Here is a 14,801-nt window from a genome sequence, read left to right as displayed (position 1 = left end):
AGAGGTTTTTCCACAGACTGGAGGGTGTGTGGTTTTGTGTGCTGCCTGCATCTTGCAGATGGGACTTTGTTTGTGCGGACTGGTTGCTGACATGTCGTGACCCAGTATTGGTCCACGGACCGGGGGTTGGGGACCCCTGGGCTAATGGATCTCATTATTTGTAGGTTGTAAGGTTTTTCTGAGCACATCCTCACAAGGAACACAATTTAAATGGTGAAGATGGCTATCTCTATCCAAAGTTCCCATTTAAATTTTGCTCTCATTAGCCCACTTAAATCGCTGTTTGGGAAGTGGTTGGAATATAGTTTTCTTCCTTTCATTATGTTCCACTTCCTCAATTCATCAAATAGCCAAATCACGCTCTCTTGGTTTTTATGGTCATCTAAGTCTTTGATCATATATTAGTATATAAATGTGGGAAAATTCAATGCTTTTTCTCATTGATAGGTTCTGGTGCACACTGTTTTTCTGTGTAAAAATAGTAAATTACTTTATTATAACCTTTTTGTCAAGTATCTACACATCTATGAAAATGAAGATCAAATAATGGCTGAGCTCATGCAAAATCCAAACTTTGTTGAACATTCATAAGGTTCAAATTTATAGATAATTCTAAAGCATGAATATGTTCCTATGTTGAGTTAAGCCAAGAACAAACTACAATATAGCTTAGAATAATTTGGGCAGCCAGCCACTGGATTAATGCAGGCTTAATCTTAAATTATGATGTAGCTTACAGTATTTTTCATACTTCTGACTGAGCAATAATTTCCATTATATCCAAATCAGAATATACAGAAAATGGGCTTTGCAATTCTTGTTTGTAAATTACTGACTACAAACCTTTGTTTGATGTGAGGGTAAAATCACAATATAAAAAAGCATGAGCATGTGCAAATTGACACTGTATATGCAGACAGATCAGAACAGAACGGGACAACTCACCACAGCCAACCCGCCATGGGACAACTCACGAAGGACAATTCAACAAATACAAAACTTAAATTTCAACAGAACCGTGGCCAATAACAGTAAAATAAAGTCAGTCCAGAAATATAGGAGTTACATACTTTCAACGAAAACGTGGTCACCAATAATAAAAGTAACTGAATGAAACTATTAATACAATGTTGTCTCGTGGTGAGTTGTCCTAGACCCGATCAGAACTGTATGTTGATATATATACTAAGTATACTCTGAGCTTGAACACTCTTGGCTTGCTTTCTTTTCTGCATTTTTTTACTGTAGTCTTAAACTAATTTCATGTTAATATGTGCATTTCTCATTGAAAGTTTTAGAAAACAATACCCTCAACAGTAGGAAGCGGATTCTACAGATGATTAGATTAGATTATGTTTTTTGGTGTTGAAATGAGAGTTGTCCATTTGAACAAGAGTTTATTTTTTATGCTTGGTATTAAGCCTCTTTTCCTTCTCTTTTAACTAGGTCTTTCGTTCCAAGATTTGTATCAACGCTGTCGGGAGGCTTTCTTGGTCAATAGTGACCTAACTCTTAGAGCTCAGCTCATAGAATTCAGGGATCACAAGCTAATTCGGACCAAGAGGGTAAGTGAGGAGAATCTTTGTGTTAGTTGTGAACTTACATCTTATTTAACCATGTCTGAGAAAGAATCCAGGTTGAATTATGATGGCTACATTGATAAAAGCCAGGAGAATATCACATTGGATATTCCTAATGAAGATAAAATGCCATATTTTTTGCAATTAGGCTATTGAAAGAAGTCAAATATTGCTCTCACTCAATTATAAAAATAAAACACAAGGATAAGTTTATTTTACTCCTGACAAAATATTGAACTATGTACTAAAGCAGAGGTCCCCAACGTTTTGGGCACCAGGAACCAGTTCTGTGGAGAGAGGTTTTTCCATGGACTGGAGAGTGCGTGGTTTTGTGTGCTGTCTGCGTCTCGCAGATGGGGCTTTGCTTGTTCGTGCTGGCATGCTGCAGACCGGTACTGGTCCATGGACCGGGGGTTGGAGACCCCTGCACTAGAGGGAATAAGTAAAAATATTACCATTTTTATATTTCTAAACTAATTCTCAATTTATTTTCAGGGTGCTGATGGAGTGGAATATTTATTAATTCCTGTGGATGCTGGAATATTGGCTGACTTTTTGCAAAAAGATAATGATGTTTGAAGGCTCATAAATTCAAGGGCAATTCTGTTAAGAACTGTTGGGATTTTATCCTACAGTTTAGCCATTTTGCAGATCTCAGGAGTCTAATCTACCTGTAATAATGGAATGTGATACTGTATAAACCAAGCCAATTTTTAGCTGCTCAGGTTTCTCCTTTGCCAGTCTATATCATTATAGACCAAGAAAATGTCATCCACTGATACTACTGTGCCTTCTGTTCACAAATCTTCTGGAAATAAGGATTGAACTGGAGAACTTGTGCTTGATAATACATGTGATTGGCATTAGCTTTTCGGCTATTAATTGGTGTATATTTAATACATTATAGGCAGACCATTATTGATCTTCAAATGTGTGTCATGTGAGATGGAAGGATTGGGTTAGGAAACTGGTTGGACTTGAGCAAAATAAACTATTGATACCAGAGATGTGGATATCATCGTTTATTCAATTTTTAGCCTTAATTGGGAACGAAAGATTCCCCCATATAAGCCATTTGAAAAGTATGACAACAGCTGTTATTTGTTTTTATCAATAAAAACTACTGCAAACATGCTCAGTTAACCTGTTTTTCTTACCTAATGATTGTTTAAAAGCTGTCTGAATAAAAACAAACATGAAATTGTATCTTTTTATATGGCTCTGTTATGCCATGTAACTATTACTGTCTTAGAGAAGAACTATTTTTGAAATACTGAGAGCTTTAACTGAAAATAAACTGTTTCTAGACTCTTCCAAAACATCTCTTTTCCCATATCACTCCTGAAGGTAACTTTGGCTTCAGAGGTTTATGTGTTATATTGATTTGGATGATATAGGAAAATATTGATTGCTGTTAGTGGATGACAAATGAATCCAAATCTGGTATAAAAAATGAATATACAGAAAGTACAGTTAGAAACTAGGGTAACAAATATTGATTTGCCTCAGAAGGGACCAGCAAAATTGATCTCGGAGAAGGAAAAGAGGACAAGGATACTGTATTGGGGAAAGTAAAATGACTCTGAGGCAGATTAAAAATGTATAGACAGAAAGAATATTCAGTGAGAGAATGCTGCTAATTAGAAACTGTACATAAGCTATCCTCCAATTTGATACTCTCAAAATGTAAAATAAAAATCTTGAGCATTCAAATGTAATTTTCTCAGCTACAATAAAGTCATTTTGCCTTTTTCAACCATTTACTCATTTCCAGACATGATATTGTTAAAACATTAGGAATCAAAGTATATTTTTGCCAATATTTTTTGTTAAAGTCTCTGAAGGATATACACTTACATTACTTCTCAACATTTGCTTCTTTTATGCAACTTGAAGAGGGTCTCTATCTCTTTCAGAAATGATGATATTGATCTTATTCATAAAATGCACAGCTAGCATTTGTTGCAGCTTTAACAGAAAGCCTCGTTCAGTGTTACTGTGCTCACACAAAATCACGGAAATCCCTCTGGAAACAGCATTTAGTACCTCGTGGTGGGACATCTCTCCTACAATGCAATAAGAAAGGTCTTTTGGGATGGGGGTTTATTTGTTTACAAGTCTTCCTTAAAACTATTCCGAGAACCTGCCTATCTGATGAAGTAGGTAAAACACTTCAAATGAATGACTTACATAGTTAAATATGCAAAAATATCTGAAAAACAGGAATATGCAGCAAAATACCTGAAAGGCTTTCAGAAAATTAAAGATTTTTCCAGATCCAGATCTCTGTGTGCACAGTGAGTACTGCAGCTAAGTTTATAAATTTGGATTACTTCCAGCAAACCAGGTTTTTTTTATATTTCATATAAATAGTCGATAAAAGGTATTGCAGAAAGGGGGATATTACTATTTTATTTAGACAAACTTAGCTAGTGAATAGTTCTCCAATGTTAACACGGAAAATATATCAACCACATGAGTTTGGTATTTCTGATCTATAAGAAAATAGCTGTTTCAAAATCCTGTTTTTAAAAGGTTCTTACCGGTAACATAGAGATCACTTTCTGTGTCTTGTAAAATACTTGCTCCTGAACCAGCACAAAGAGCAACTGCCTTCACTGAGGACTCTACAAAAAGAATCAATAGTGTAGTTTAGTGCTGCAGGTTTTGTGGTTACTTTTGGGTTTGTTGTTTTCCCTGAGATGATGCAGAGTGGGTGGGTAATGGATTAAAGATTGCAGGTTGGTACACAAGCCTGTGTGTTCCTTACAGACTCAAACAAGCAGGTTCATTCATCTTCAGTTAAAAAGAGAACTGATGGTCAGAGCAGTTAATTCTAATTGAGACAGGGCAGTGCTCTCTGAGTTATTGTTAGGCAAAAGTAGGCAGCATAAGCTAGCATCTTAGAGTACAATTGCAATACAATGTGATCAAATGAGACCTTGAAGTATAATGATGGATGTGGATTGCTTTCCCCCCCACACTATGAAAAGGAGCTCTTACTGTTTTTAGTCTAACTAAAGATGTCTTTTCCAAACATTTTAAATATGCTAAACTTTCAAATAATCTCCGCCTCCCCACAAATTATTTAAATGACTGGTCTGGCTGAACCAGACTAATTTTATTTAATTCCATAGCACAGCAATATTTTACCCTAAATCAGTCAGTGGGAAATACTGTGTTTTTATAAGTGGCTCCTCTGAGTGTATCAGTCAAACAAATCACTTAGAAATAGATGCATCTTGTTCTTGCCCTAATAAGCATCATCTCACAAAATAAAGAATAATGAATGTTTTAGGTAGCAAGTAGCAAAAGTCCACTGCCAACACAAAAAGAAAGTAAATATATACCCAAAGATTTCCCTGCTCCAAGAGCTAGACGAATATGAGACAGTTTTAAGTGACTTTTCAATCGTTCAATCAAGAGAGAAACAGAGGCCGGTTCATGCAATGTACATAAACGTCCCATTCCGGTATCGGCAAGCAGAGGCTGAAAAGAAGACAAAAATGAAATGATTACAATGAAGGTTCTCTGGCAGTTTCTTGCTGTAATAACAAAGACATATTTAAATAAACCTGTTTTCATAAATACAAGAAGATATACTAAAGCAGAGGTCCCCAACCTTTTGGGCACCAGGGACCGGCTATGTGGAGAGAGGTTTTTCCGCAGACCAGAGGGGGCGTGGTTTTGTGTGCTGCCTGCATCCTGTAGATGGGGCTTTGTACGGACCGGTTGCTGGCATGCCACGGCCTGATACCAGTCCACGGACCGGGGGTTGGGGACCTCTGTAGTAAAGCACCACAACTTATGTTCAATTTATCCTTAACATGTACCTATCAGTTGCACTAAAAACTATTGCATAAAGCTGTCAATCTTTTGCAAATTTAGTTGGGATCAAGCCCCTTTTGAAGGAAACTCAACATGTCTAGGATGGATTGTAACATGTACATGATACTAAATTTGAGAACATCAAGGTGAACTTGTGATTCACAACTATCCCATATGCACCACAAATTACTCAAATGATTATGCTTGTCCTATTTCCAGATCTGAGATACGACATACAAGTAGTCCTTGATTTATAACCATTTGTTTGGTGACTATTCAGAGTTACAATGGGACTGAAAAAAGTAACTTATGACTGGTTTTTTTCACACTTACAACTGTTGCATCATCCCCATAATCTCAGGATATAAATTTGGGCACTTGGCAAAGTCAATGGGGGAAGCCAGATTTGCTTAATGACCACATGGTTCACCTAACAACTGTAGTGATTCACTTAACTGTGGCAAAAAGGTTGTAAAATGAAGCAAAACTCATTTAACAACTGCCTTGCTTAGCAATCGAAATTTTGGGCTCAATTATGGTCATAAGTCAAAGACTATTTGTACTTTAATACCCAAAGTCTCAGAAAAGAGTGGGCAAGCTTATCAGCACTCCAGATGCTGCTTAAACAAATGGTAAAATAAAGAGGGGAGAATGGAATATTATATTTTTGAGCCATGTAACTTGTTTGGTTATACGCTTAAAGAAAAGATGGGAAGAGGATGCAAAAATTGAAGACGGCTCTATTAGATGTTGAGATCATTTGAGGTTATACCTTATATTCTATCATGAATGGCTAGGATGGAGAAATAAGGAGTGGCTGATCCCTGTTTTTCAAAATACAATATACAATTGATACAGCCGTAGACCTTTAGCAGTCTTTTCTTATTGGTACTTTCTTCAAAGACTTAGATACCACTTCACAGTGCTTCACAGCCCCCTTTAAGCGGTTTACAGAGTCAACATGTTGCCCCCAACAATCTGGGTCCTCATTTTACTGACCTCAGAAGGATGGAAGGCTGAGTCAACCTTGAGCCAGTGAGACTCGAACTGCTGAACTGCTGGCAGTCAGCAGAAGCAGCCTGCAGTATTGCATTCTAACTACTGAGCCACCAGAGCTCTTGCTAGGAAACTGCAGCTGTTATCTTTTATTTCTGCTAGAAACAGAACATCTCCTTGCGAAGTAATTTCTTTCGCTTCCTTGCTAAGACATAATCAACCTTCCTCTGTCACATTGCTACATCTTCGTTTATTCTTTTTGCAGCTTTGGACGCTCTATGAAAATAAACTTTGATTTGTTTATCTATGGTTTACCTTCTGTAGTGATACGATTTCAGTTGTTTGATACAGCAGGCTCTTCTGGGAAAGCAAGGCCACCACTTGCAACAAAGCTAGCTGAGAACAGTTCAAGCTGACACGTGTTTGTTCTTCTCCTTCAATTCTTGGAAATTTGGAACAGAAATATTAATTAAAAAAACCCTTACAATATGCTGTTGGTGAATAATATGTGTTACCTCCAGCTCTCTCACACGGATCACAAAATGTACTGCCTTTAATCATGTAATCATGCACAAACCATTCCCATCCCACCACCCTTAGTCATTCAAAACCTTTGGCAGGTAACTTTAAGCAGGACTTAATGCCGCCTGTCAAGTCATCTGGCAGCTATATGAAAATGCTGGTTAATGCCATTCATAGATTTGAACAAGGATAGAACACTAAGGCAGATAAACGCTGCTCTCATTTCCATCTATTTGTGGCTTCAGCTTACGTGGAGGGGGAAGAGTGGGTCACTTTTGCCAGGTAAAGGCCACGTTTTTGAAGATGAATGTGTGAGGAGTATGAGAGTGGGCCTAATTCACAAGCATGGTCCTTAGAGACTATGGAGCGCCTTCCTGGGTTCTGAGGTGTTTGGTGCATGTAGCCTTTGCTTATGTGTCCTGTTCCATTTTAGCAACAAGATCACAGATAGGGAACTGGACATTTTATCAGTGAGAGCCAGTTTGGTACACTGTTTAAAGAAGCAGGCTACAACTTAGGAGATTCCACGTTCTAGTGGTACTTTGGGCCACTCATTCTCTCTCACCCCTACCCACTTCATAGGGCTGTTGTTGTGGGGAAAATAGGAGGAGGAAGGAACATTATGTATGTTTTCCGCCTTGACTTATTTATAAAAAGAATAAAGACAGTATATAATTAATTAAAACTGTGACCCACCACCCAGAAACGTAGGACCAAAGCATATTATTGTGCTTTCAATAACTGTGGTTGCAAATTTAATGCTTGGTATTTTTGGCTAATTGTAAAGAGCCACTCCTACCAGATTACACCAGGGGTAGGCAACCTCGGCTCTTTTATGACGCATGGACTTCAACTCCCAGAATTCCTGAGTCAGCTATGCTGACTCAGGAATTCTGGGAATTGAAGTCCATGCGTCATAAAAGAGCTGAGGTTGCCTACCCCTGGATTAGACAATATTTGGCTAGAGAAATAAACAGTCTGGCATGGGAAGAGGTTGCTTCTTTGTTTATGGCATGCAGCAATAAGCTTATGCTTATAATTTATTATGCACCCTATTAGTCACAGTGGTCTTAAAAATGCTGGGAAATCCTAGCTCTCAATGAATTTATTTGACTTGAAATGTAATACAAAGTAGCACGTCTCATCAAATGTACATCTAATACTTGGAAAAACATGGTTTCTTTGAGTATGTTCTTAAAGTAAAAATCTGCTATTACATGGAAATCAAAACTTATTAGTTTGATAATATTTCTGAAATAGGCTAAAGTCACTGGATTAAGTTAGAATATTTTTGCAAGCTGTTTAAGCCATTATCACATATATTTTTTGTACAATCCAAAGTGGGAGGATTCAAAGTACAGTGCCTTTTAGCACAGTTAAATAATATGTATTATTTTCTTCCTATACATTTTCAAAAATATTATCTGGTCACAGATAAAGAACCTGCTCTTTTATCACATTGAAACTCATCAGTGAAAGAAAATAACCTAGGGTGGTCTCTAGCAATACCTGGCAGGTTGAGTTGCAATGAGTGACACCTCTGGCATCCGATGGACTTGGGATAAAACCATTTCCAGACTTTCAGCAGAGGATACACTGAATTCAACCCGGAAAGGCCCACCTACAGGGTAAGTGGAAGCTGTAGCCGGTTTCAGAGGAACAGAAGTACAAGCGCCTGAAAAAAAAAGCAAAGTAAATTAAATGATTTGCACAATACTCTTGTCCAGGTTTTACCTTGCCAACCATCAAATTACGTGCCTTCCATAACATTGTTCCCGGTATATTGTTGTTAACTTACTGAAAGTTGAGGTTTATTGCAATGTACCAATATTATCGTACTACATGAATATTTTAATTCTTCATAAGATTATAATGGGGGCTGAATATAAATACAGCAATTAGCTATTACGCTGAAACTATTGCAGAGCTGAAAAATTACTAAACTACAATTGTTTTTAAATCACGCTTGCAAGGAAATGGCAGAGGAGTGACAGGTATCTATAATTCCCGTAGCAACCTGCTACATTTTTGCTTAGAATTCCTGATCATCCATGTTTATGATTCACATAGACTCACATAATAGGTTCTGGACTTTTGGCCATTTATATATGCATACTATTTGTGCACAGAATATTGAGATGTAAGTACTCTCTTTGGATTGCCCTATTTAATGAATCTGAAGTAGTAGAATTAAAAGAGCTGTTTCACACCAGTCCTTTGAAAAGGTGTCAATTTTTTAGTGGGGCTGATAGCATGGTATTTCAAGATGGGGAGAGAGGAGCTCCCTACAAATAATAGTTGGATGTGAATATATACTTCAGTCTTGTATTTTTTCATTGTTTAAAATAATATCCATTCTGTGTTTACTTGCCTTTTTCCCTCCTAAACAGCAACAAAGATTTTATTTATCTAACATAGTCCTTCTGCTGACACATTTCAATAGAAACTATATAATGTAAAATGCTAGCAAGAGTACAAACATAACATTTTAAAACATATAACGTTATTATCTGCTTTGTGTTTGGCTTGTGCTCATAGATTCTTATTTTACGTCTAGTGTAATTACTGACAAAAATGCCTCACCCAGTCCTGTAGCAAGCCAGTCATTGACTCCATTAGGTATAGCATCATATGCTGTGTGAGGAGAATAAATGCCAACTCTGTTTTCCAAGGCTCGAATTACCAGACGCTCCTTCCATGTTTTCCACGTTATACGTTTCAGTGGGTGGAAAATGGGAGGGTGATAAGAAAGAATGAGATTTGCTTTCTTCTCTAGGGCTTCCTGCATCACATCTTCAGTTAAATCATTGGTGAGAAAAAGGGTATTGACAATATGAGGAGGACTTGGTTCAACCAAGAGCCCCACATTATCCCAACTTTCAGCCAGGGAAAGTGAAGCAAAATCATTTAAAGAAGTAACAAGGTCTTTCAGATCCATGATGAAGCGCAAAGGCTGAACAATCAAGGGTGGTGCTTGCAAAAAAGGTCGTGCAATCAGCTTCAAACAGGACAGAGGCATTCAGATGCTAGAAAACCCAAAAGCAAAAATATTACCAAAAGGAACAGAAAGTGCAATCTAATAAAAGAGAATATCAGTAGCTCAGGACTGAACTGTGGAGTTCTTTTGCTCTCTGAACTTGTTTGAGAGCAAAGACTCATTCAGTAACATTATCAGTGCAGAGTGAACATATTAATAAGAGCACAAATTTTTTTGGGGGAGGGGTAGTTTTCTCCTTAAGGGTTCCTTAGAGTATTGTTTTGCCTGTTGTCTAGTGTTGATCCCTGCTTACCTGAATGTAGGCTGCTGGAGCGGATGTATTCTTTTTCCTTCTTAGGTTTTTTATTATCACTTTTGAATGCTATGTAAATGTGGTTCATCTCTTTATTAATCTGAATGCCAAGCTTCCAGAAAATCCCTAGCAGGTTTGGATTTGGCTTGGTCTATCATGCTGTGAAATTAAGGAGCTTTTGACAAACAACACATGGACGGACTCAATCCCAGTTTCAGCTGTGAAACTATTAGCATCTTGAACCTTTGAAGGACACAAGAGTAGAACACGTCTTCTACAGCAGCCCACACACAGGTAAGCAGGGATCAACACCAGACAAGAAGAAACTATACCCCCCAAAAAACTGACAGTATCAGCTACAGCATATACATATACATTCTAGACAATTTTCAAGCACAGTTTATTCTTGGAAAATCTTACTTCTACAATAGGGAGAATGCATAATGTCTTTGATTTCTGGTGTTAAAAAAGAATGAAAAAATCCCACTCACATTTCTATTTTCCTCACATGACTAAGAGTGGCTCAATCTCGTGCACTGACTTCTTCTGCCTTCAGTGGTACTGTAAACTATTCAATCTTTTTTTTTTTAAATTTTCTTGAGTTCTTAAAAAATATATATATATAAACCATAGATAAGTCTAAATACATTACTTAAACTACTAATAGAATAATTAACAATAATATATATATATATATATAAAAAAGAGATAAATATTAAAGAAAAAAAGAAAAAGATACTTAAAAAAAAAGAAGAATAAAGAGAAAGAAAGAAGAAAAGAAATATAAGAAAGTAAAATAATAATAAAACATATAAAGAAAAAGAAAAAATAATACAATCTATTCAATCTTATCAGGCAGCAGAAACAGGAGTGAGCTCCCTAGGAAGGTGGGCCAAAAGTAGCTGCCAAGAAAATAATCAATGACACCAATTTACAAGTAGGCAAGCAAGGAGATTGTTCTCTTGAATCTCACGATGTTTCTTTACCATTCCCATCTCACCTTTTCCTTACTTTTTCTGTGCAGGTGAGCATCTTTCCCCAAAAAGTACCAGGAGGCAACCACTTACTTATTACCTAGCAATTACCCACAGAGGGCCTAGAGACATTTACTAAATAGAAATGTTGAGAATTTGCTTTTACAAAATGGTTGGTTTCCCAGTTAGTTTTCCTTTAAAATGTTTAAAATGGGGAGATAACAGTAGTTCCATGTAACTACCAGTAGGTTGCAGCATGTGCTCTGCAATTTCCTAAAATCTATCTATATCAGTGGTTCTCAACCTTCCTAATGCCACGACCCTTTAATACAGTTCCTCATGTTGTGGTGACCCCCAACCATACAAGTATTGTCGTTGCTACTTCATAACTGTAATTTTGCTACTGTTATGAATCGTAATGTAAATATCTGATATGCAGGATCAGACTGTAGACTCCAGAAGATAGAAGCATCCAACAAAAGGAATTCCACAACTACAGGTAGTCCTCAATTTACGACCACGACTGAGCCCAACATTTCCATTGCTAAGCAAGGCAGTTGTTAAGTGAGTTGCACCCATTTTACAACCTTTCTTGCTGCAGTTGTTAAATGAATCACTGCAGTTGTTAAATGAATCTGGCTTCCTCATTGACTTTGCTTATCAAAAGATTGCTAAAAATAATCACATGACCCTGGGACACTGCAACCGTCATAAATACAGGCCAGTTGCCAAGCATCCACATTTTGATCACATGACCAATTGAAGGAAAAGCAGCAAGAGAACGGAAGAAAGGAAAAGGGTTATAAATAAAAAATCAGAACCCCTTGTGGATGAAGCGAAGGGTTACATGACTACTTTTTCATGGAAGTTTCCCAAAACAGAAGAATACAACTTTACAGCTGTCCCAGATTCCAGCTATTGCATTCCTTCCTTCCAACATTTTCACCTTCCACTGAGCATACTTGATTCTCACCTAAATGTTTTCTGACGTCCCTCTCTCAATGCATTTCCTTTTTCCCAAAAATTTTTGGCAGTGGAGTATACACTTCCCCAATCGGAGCCTCGCCTTTGGATCCCGACCAAGCGGGAGGCAGAATAAAAGGAAGCCGTTTAAAGGCGGGAGGAGGGAAAATCCCGAGGTTGGCTTGCTCCCGATTCACGACGAAAAAGGCGAAGGGAAGCTTGCAATTTGGGCTGGCAGGCAGGCAGGCTGGCTTGCTAGCTTTCTCGCCCGCGCCAACTCCCTTCTCTTCACTTGCAGCCGGGCGATTCCGAGTTTAAGTGCAGCTCCTAGCAACCCTGAGGAAAATCCCACGGATGGGGGTGGGGAGACACAATTAAGGTGCTTGCAACCCCCCCCCACGCAAGGGCAGAGACCAACCCCAGATTTGTTTTCCCCCAGATCATAAAATATCCATTCCTCCCTCCAAAAGGGAGGGAATCAAAATACAAAAGGAACCCACCCCGTGGCAAAGCCCTCTGGCGTGCTGATTCCACAGCTAACAACCCTTCCTTCCCTCCCTCCCTCCTCCTGCTTCACCCCCCCTCAACTCCCTGCCAGCCCGTCTCCCCCCTTCCACAGAGGCACGAGCGACTGCACCCAAGCGCGATCTGGAGCAGCTCCGCCGGCTTCACAGATTCCCCGGGAAGATACGTTACGGACGCCAATGTCCGGGCCGTGGCTTCTGATTGGTGAAAAGGCTGGAAGAAGGCGGGCTGAGTCGTTGGCTTTTGCTAGCTCTACCTGAGAGGCGGGGAGTTGCTCCTTTGATGCTTTAAGCCTTACCATTCTCTGTGTTGTTTTTATCCACCTGGAGATGGATAGAGGAGTGGTGTCTCAGTTCCTAAGACCATCGGAAATATGTGTTTTCCGGTCTTAGGTGACCCCTGTGAAAGGGTCATTCGATCCCCAAAGGGGTCACGACCCACAGGTTGAGAACCGCTGATCTATATAAATAAAAATGTAAATGTTCGTTTGTTCAAAATCTTAAATCTCCGAAAGTTCTTCACCAACTGCTTTGAAATTTTGACACAACGTTGCATTTGAATACACGCGTGTTTTTATATACCTATATTATATAGATATCATACCTGTGACAGGTAAAAACATGCTTTTTTTGAAAAACAGTGCCATCTGTTGGACGTAATCTCTATATCTGCACACACAATGGAACAACAAAAAATATTGTATACCCACAAGCATTGTGAAATTAAACATATTACAAATGTGCGCTTTCTCTTTTCTTTCTTGAGCCACAGCAACGCGTGGCTGGGTACAGCTAGTGATAAATGAATTTGCATAACTTTCTCACAAGTCATGATTTCACTGGTTGGACAAGAAATATTTTATTAGTAGAATTAGTGGTTTATATCCCACCTTTACTTCATATAACTCGAGATGGGCATATATAATCCTTCTACCTCTTTTCCTACTTTTGATAATTAAATGTTCATATGCTTATCACCAGACTTTTAAAGTTTGATGAGCTTGTGTAGTTGAAGCAGGGACCAATTACTGGAGTGAGTTTTGACAACTCTGGAGAACTGCTGGATAAAGCCATAATGCAATTTGTTTGGCTTTGAGTTAATTTATCATGTGAACCTTGGTGTTTGCAAATCCTAACTGATGGCGTAGTGTTGTGAATGAATCCAGATGTGTCATCTTCAACAAAATAAACACAAAATTTCATTTTTGCTTTGCCCAAGAAAAAAACAGGGCTTTTAATCATATTACTGCAGTATTATCATACATTCAGAAAGAAAAATCCTACATACCCCAATGGAGCAGTATTGATTTCCGAAGAGCAAACTTTTTTAAACGATGACTAATAAAACAGGCTTTGAAAGGGAGAGTCCAGACTTATTTGGATCTTTCTAAACAATAATTATTGTTCATTTAAGATATAAATATCGGATCAGGAAAGCTGCAGTCAAATCCACCAGAATGATAGAAATATGAACATGCAGTTATTCGAGACAAGATCTGCTTTAAAGATGGTTATCTTGCCCAACAGAGAATCAACTCAAATGCAAACTTTTGCAAAATAAATATAACCATTATTCCTTCTGCCTTGCTTTCCCTCCCTTTTCAATATTCATCTATTATTGCCGATATACGTTGGTTTGTGTGGACGAATTCCTGAGATAAAACACAAGAAACGTCATAAAATACAAAGTAATTGTCCTCTTGCCCGGGCAACCAACCACGGGGAGAAAAGCAGAGAGGGGGGGGGGGGAAAAAACATTCTCAATTCCTTACTATATTAAACCCTGCCGTATGTTTTATTTCCTGGGAGAATTGCACGACTCCAACCATGGGGCATTCCTCCCAGGTAAGCTTTCCTAGTTTTAAGAGGTTTTTTTATTTCCAAATAAGGCACAATAAATTTACGATCGCCGCCTCGCGGCCCTCCACCCCAGCTGCATTTGCGGCTGCCTTCTTACCCAAACAGCCAAACTTTCCTCAGATTCGTGAAATGAATCGCTTCATTCTCCCCTTCCTGGAAAAACACCACTACGTGTGAACCACGTCCTCCAACTCCCGTGTTGCACGCGCGCATTTAGGCAAGCAGGCGGGCAGACAGAGTTACACGAGAACATCCTTCCCGTCA

At 38.4% G+C, this 14,801-nt stretch overlaps 2 protein-coding genes across 14 annotated transcripts in view; one reads left to right on the top strand and one right to left on the bottom strand.

The window, feature by feature from the left end:
- ORC2 (origin recognition complex subunit 2) overlaps nucleotides 1-3,339 on the top strand; it is a 24,331-nt gene extending 20,992 nt beyond the window's left edge. For all 10 annotated transcript variants that reach the window (XM_039353786.1, XM_039353776.1, XM_039353822.1 and 7 more), the window contains 2 exons: nucleotides 1,447-1,565; nucleotides 2,076-3,339. In XM_039353786.1, the coding sequence (XP_039209720.1) occupies nucleotides 1,447-1,565; nucleotides 2,076-2,159 (203 nt within the window). In that variant the 3' untranslated portion in view covers nucleotides 2,160-3,339. The remainder of the gene's footprint in view (nucleotides 1-1,446; nucleotides 1,566-2,075) is intronic.
- Nucleotides 1,950-14,801, bottom strand: NIF3L1 (NGG1 interacting factor 3 like 1). Of its 4 annotated transcripts, none has more exons than XM_039353911.1 (9): nucleotides 14,635-14,801; nucleotides 13,282-13,346; nucleotides 9,510-9,952; nucleotides 8,436-8,601; nucleotides 6,720-6,846; nucleotides 4,931-5,069; nucleotides 4,124-4,207; nucleotides 3,438-3,646; nucleotides 1,950-2,009 (listed from the first exon to the last, which is right to left on the bottom strand). In XM_039353911.1, the coding sequence occupies exons 3-8, from the start codon at nucleotides 9,943-9,945 to the stop codon at nucleotides 3,462-3,464; spliced, it is 1,137 nt and encodes a 378-aa protein (XP_039209845.1). In that variant the 5' UTR covers nucleotides 9,946-9,952; nucleotides 13,282-13,346; nucleotides 14,635-14,801; the 3' UTR covers nucleotides 1,950-2,009; nucleotides 3,438-3,461. The 4 variants fall into 4 exon arrangements, with proteins under 4 accessions (XP_039209845.1, XP_039209833.1, XP_039209816.1 ...); XM_039353899.1 differs by lacking the exon at nucleotides 13,282-13,346 and adding an exon at nucleotides 10,708-10,820; XM_039353882.1 differs by lacking the exon at nucleotides 13,282-13,346 and having other exon boundaries at nucleotides 14,635-14,800.

The sequence above is a fragment of the Crotalus tigris genome, unplaced genomic scaffold (genome assembly GCF_016545835.1).
Source record: "Crotalus tigris isolate CLP2741 ecotype Arizona unplaced genomic scaffold, ASM1654583v1 scf7180000017568.12009008, whole genome shotgun sequence".
In the NCBI taxonomy this organism is placed as follows: domain Eukaryota; kingdom Metazoa; phylum Chordata; class Lepidosauria; order Squamata; family Viperidae; genus Crotalus; species Crotalus tigris.
This window is presented reverse-complemented; position numbering and strand designations above follow the sequence as displayed.

Excerpts from the sequence above, each read along its gene's own strand:
- NIF3L1 (XM_039353911.1), bottom strand. The coding sequence starts at position 9,945 with ATGCCTCTGTCCTGTTTGAAGCTGATTGCACGACCTTTTTTGCAAGCA. Across the intron at positions 8,602-9,509 it reads CTGGCTTGCTACAGGACTGG|GCGCTTGTACTTCTGTTCCT; the intron begins GTGAGGCATTTT and ends TTTTTTTTTCAG. Across the intron at positions 6,847-8,435 it reads ATTGCAACTCAACCTGCCAG|AATTGAAGGAGAAGAACAAA; the intron begins GTATTGCTAGAG and ends CAAATTTCCAAG.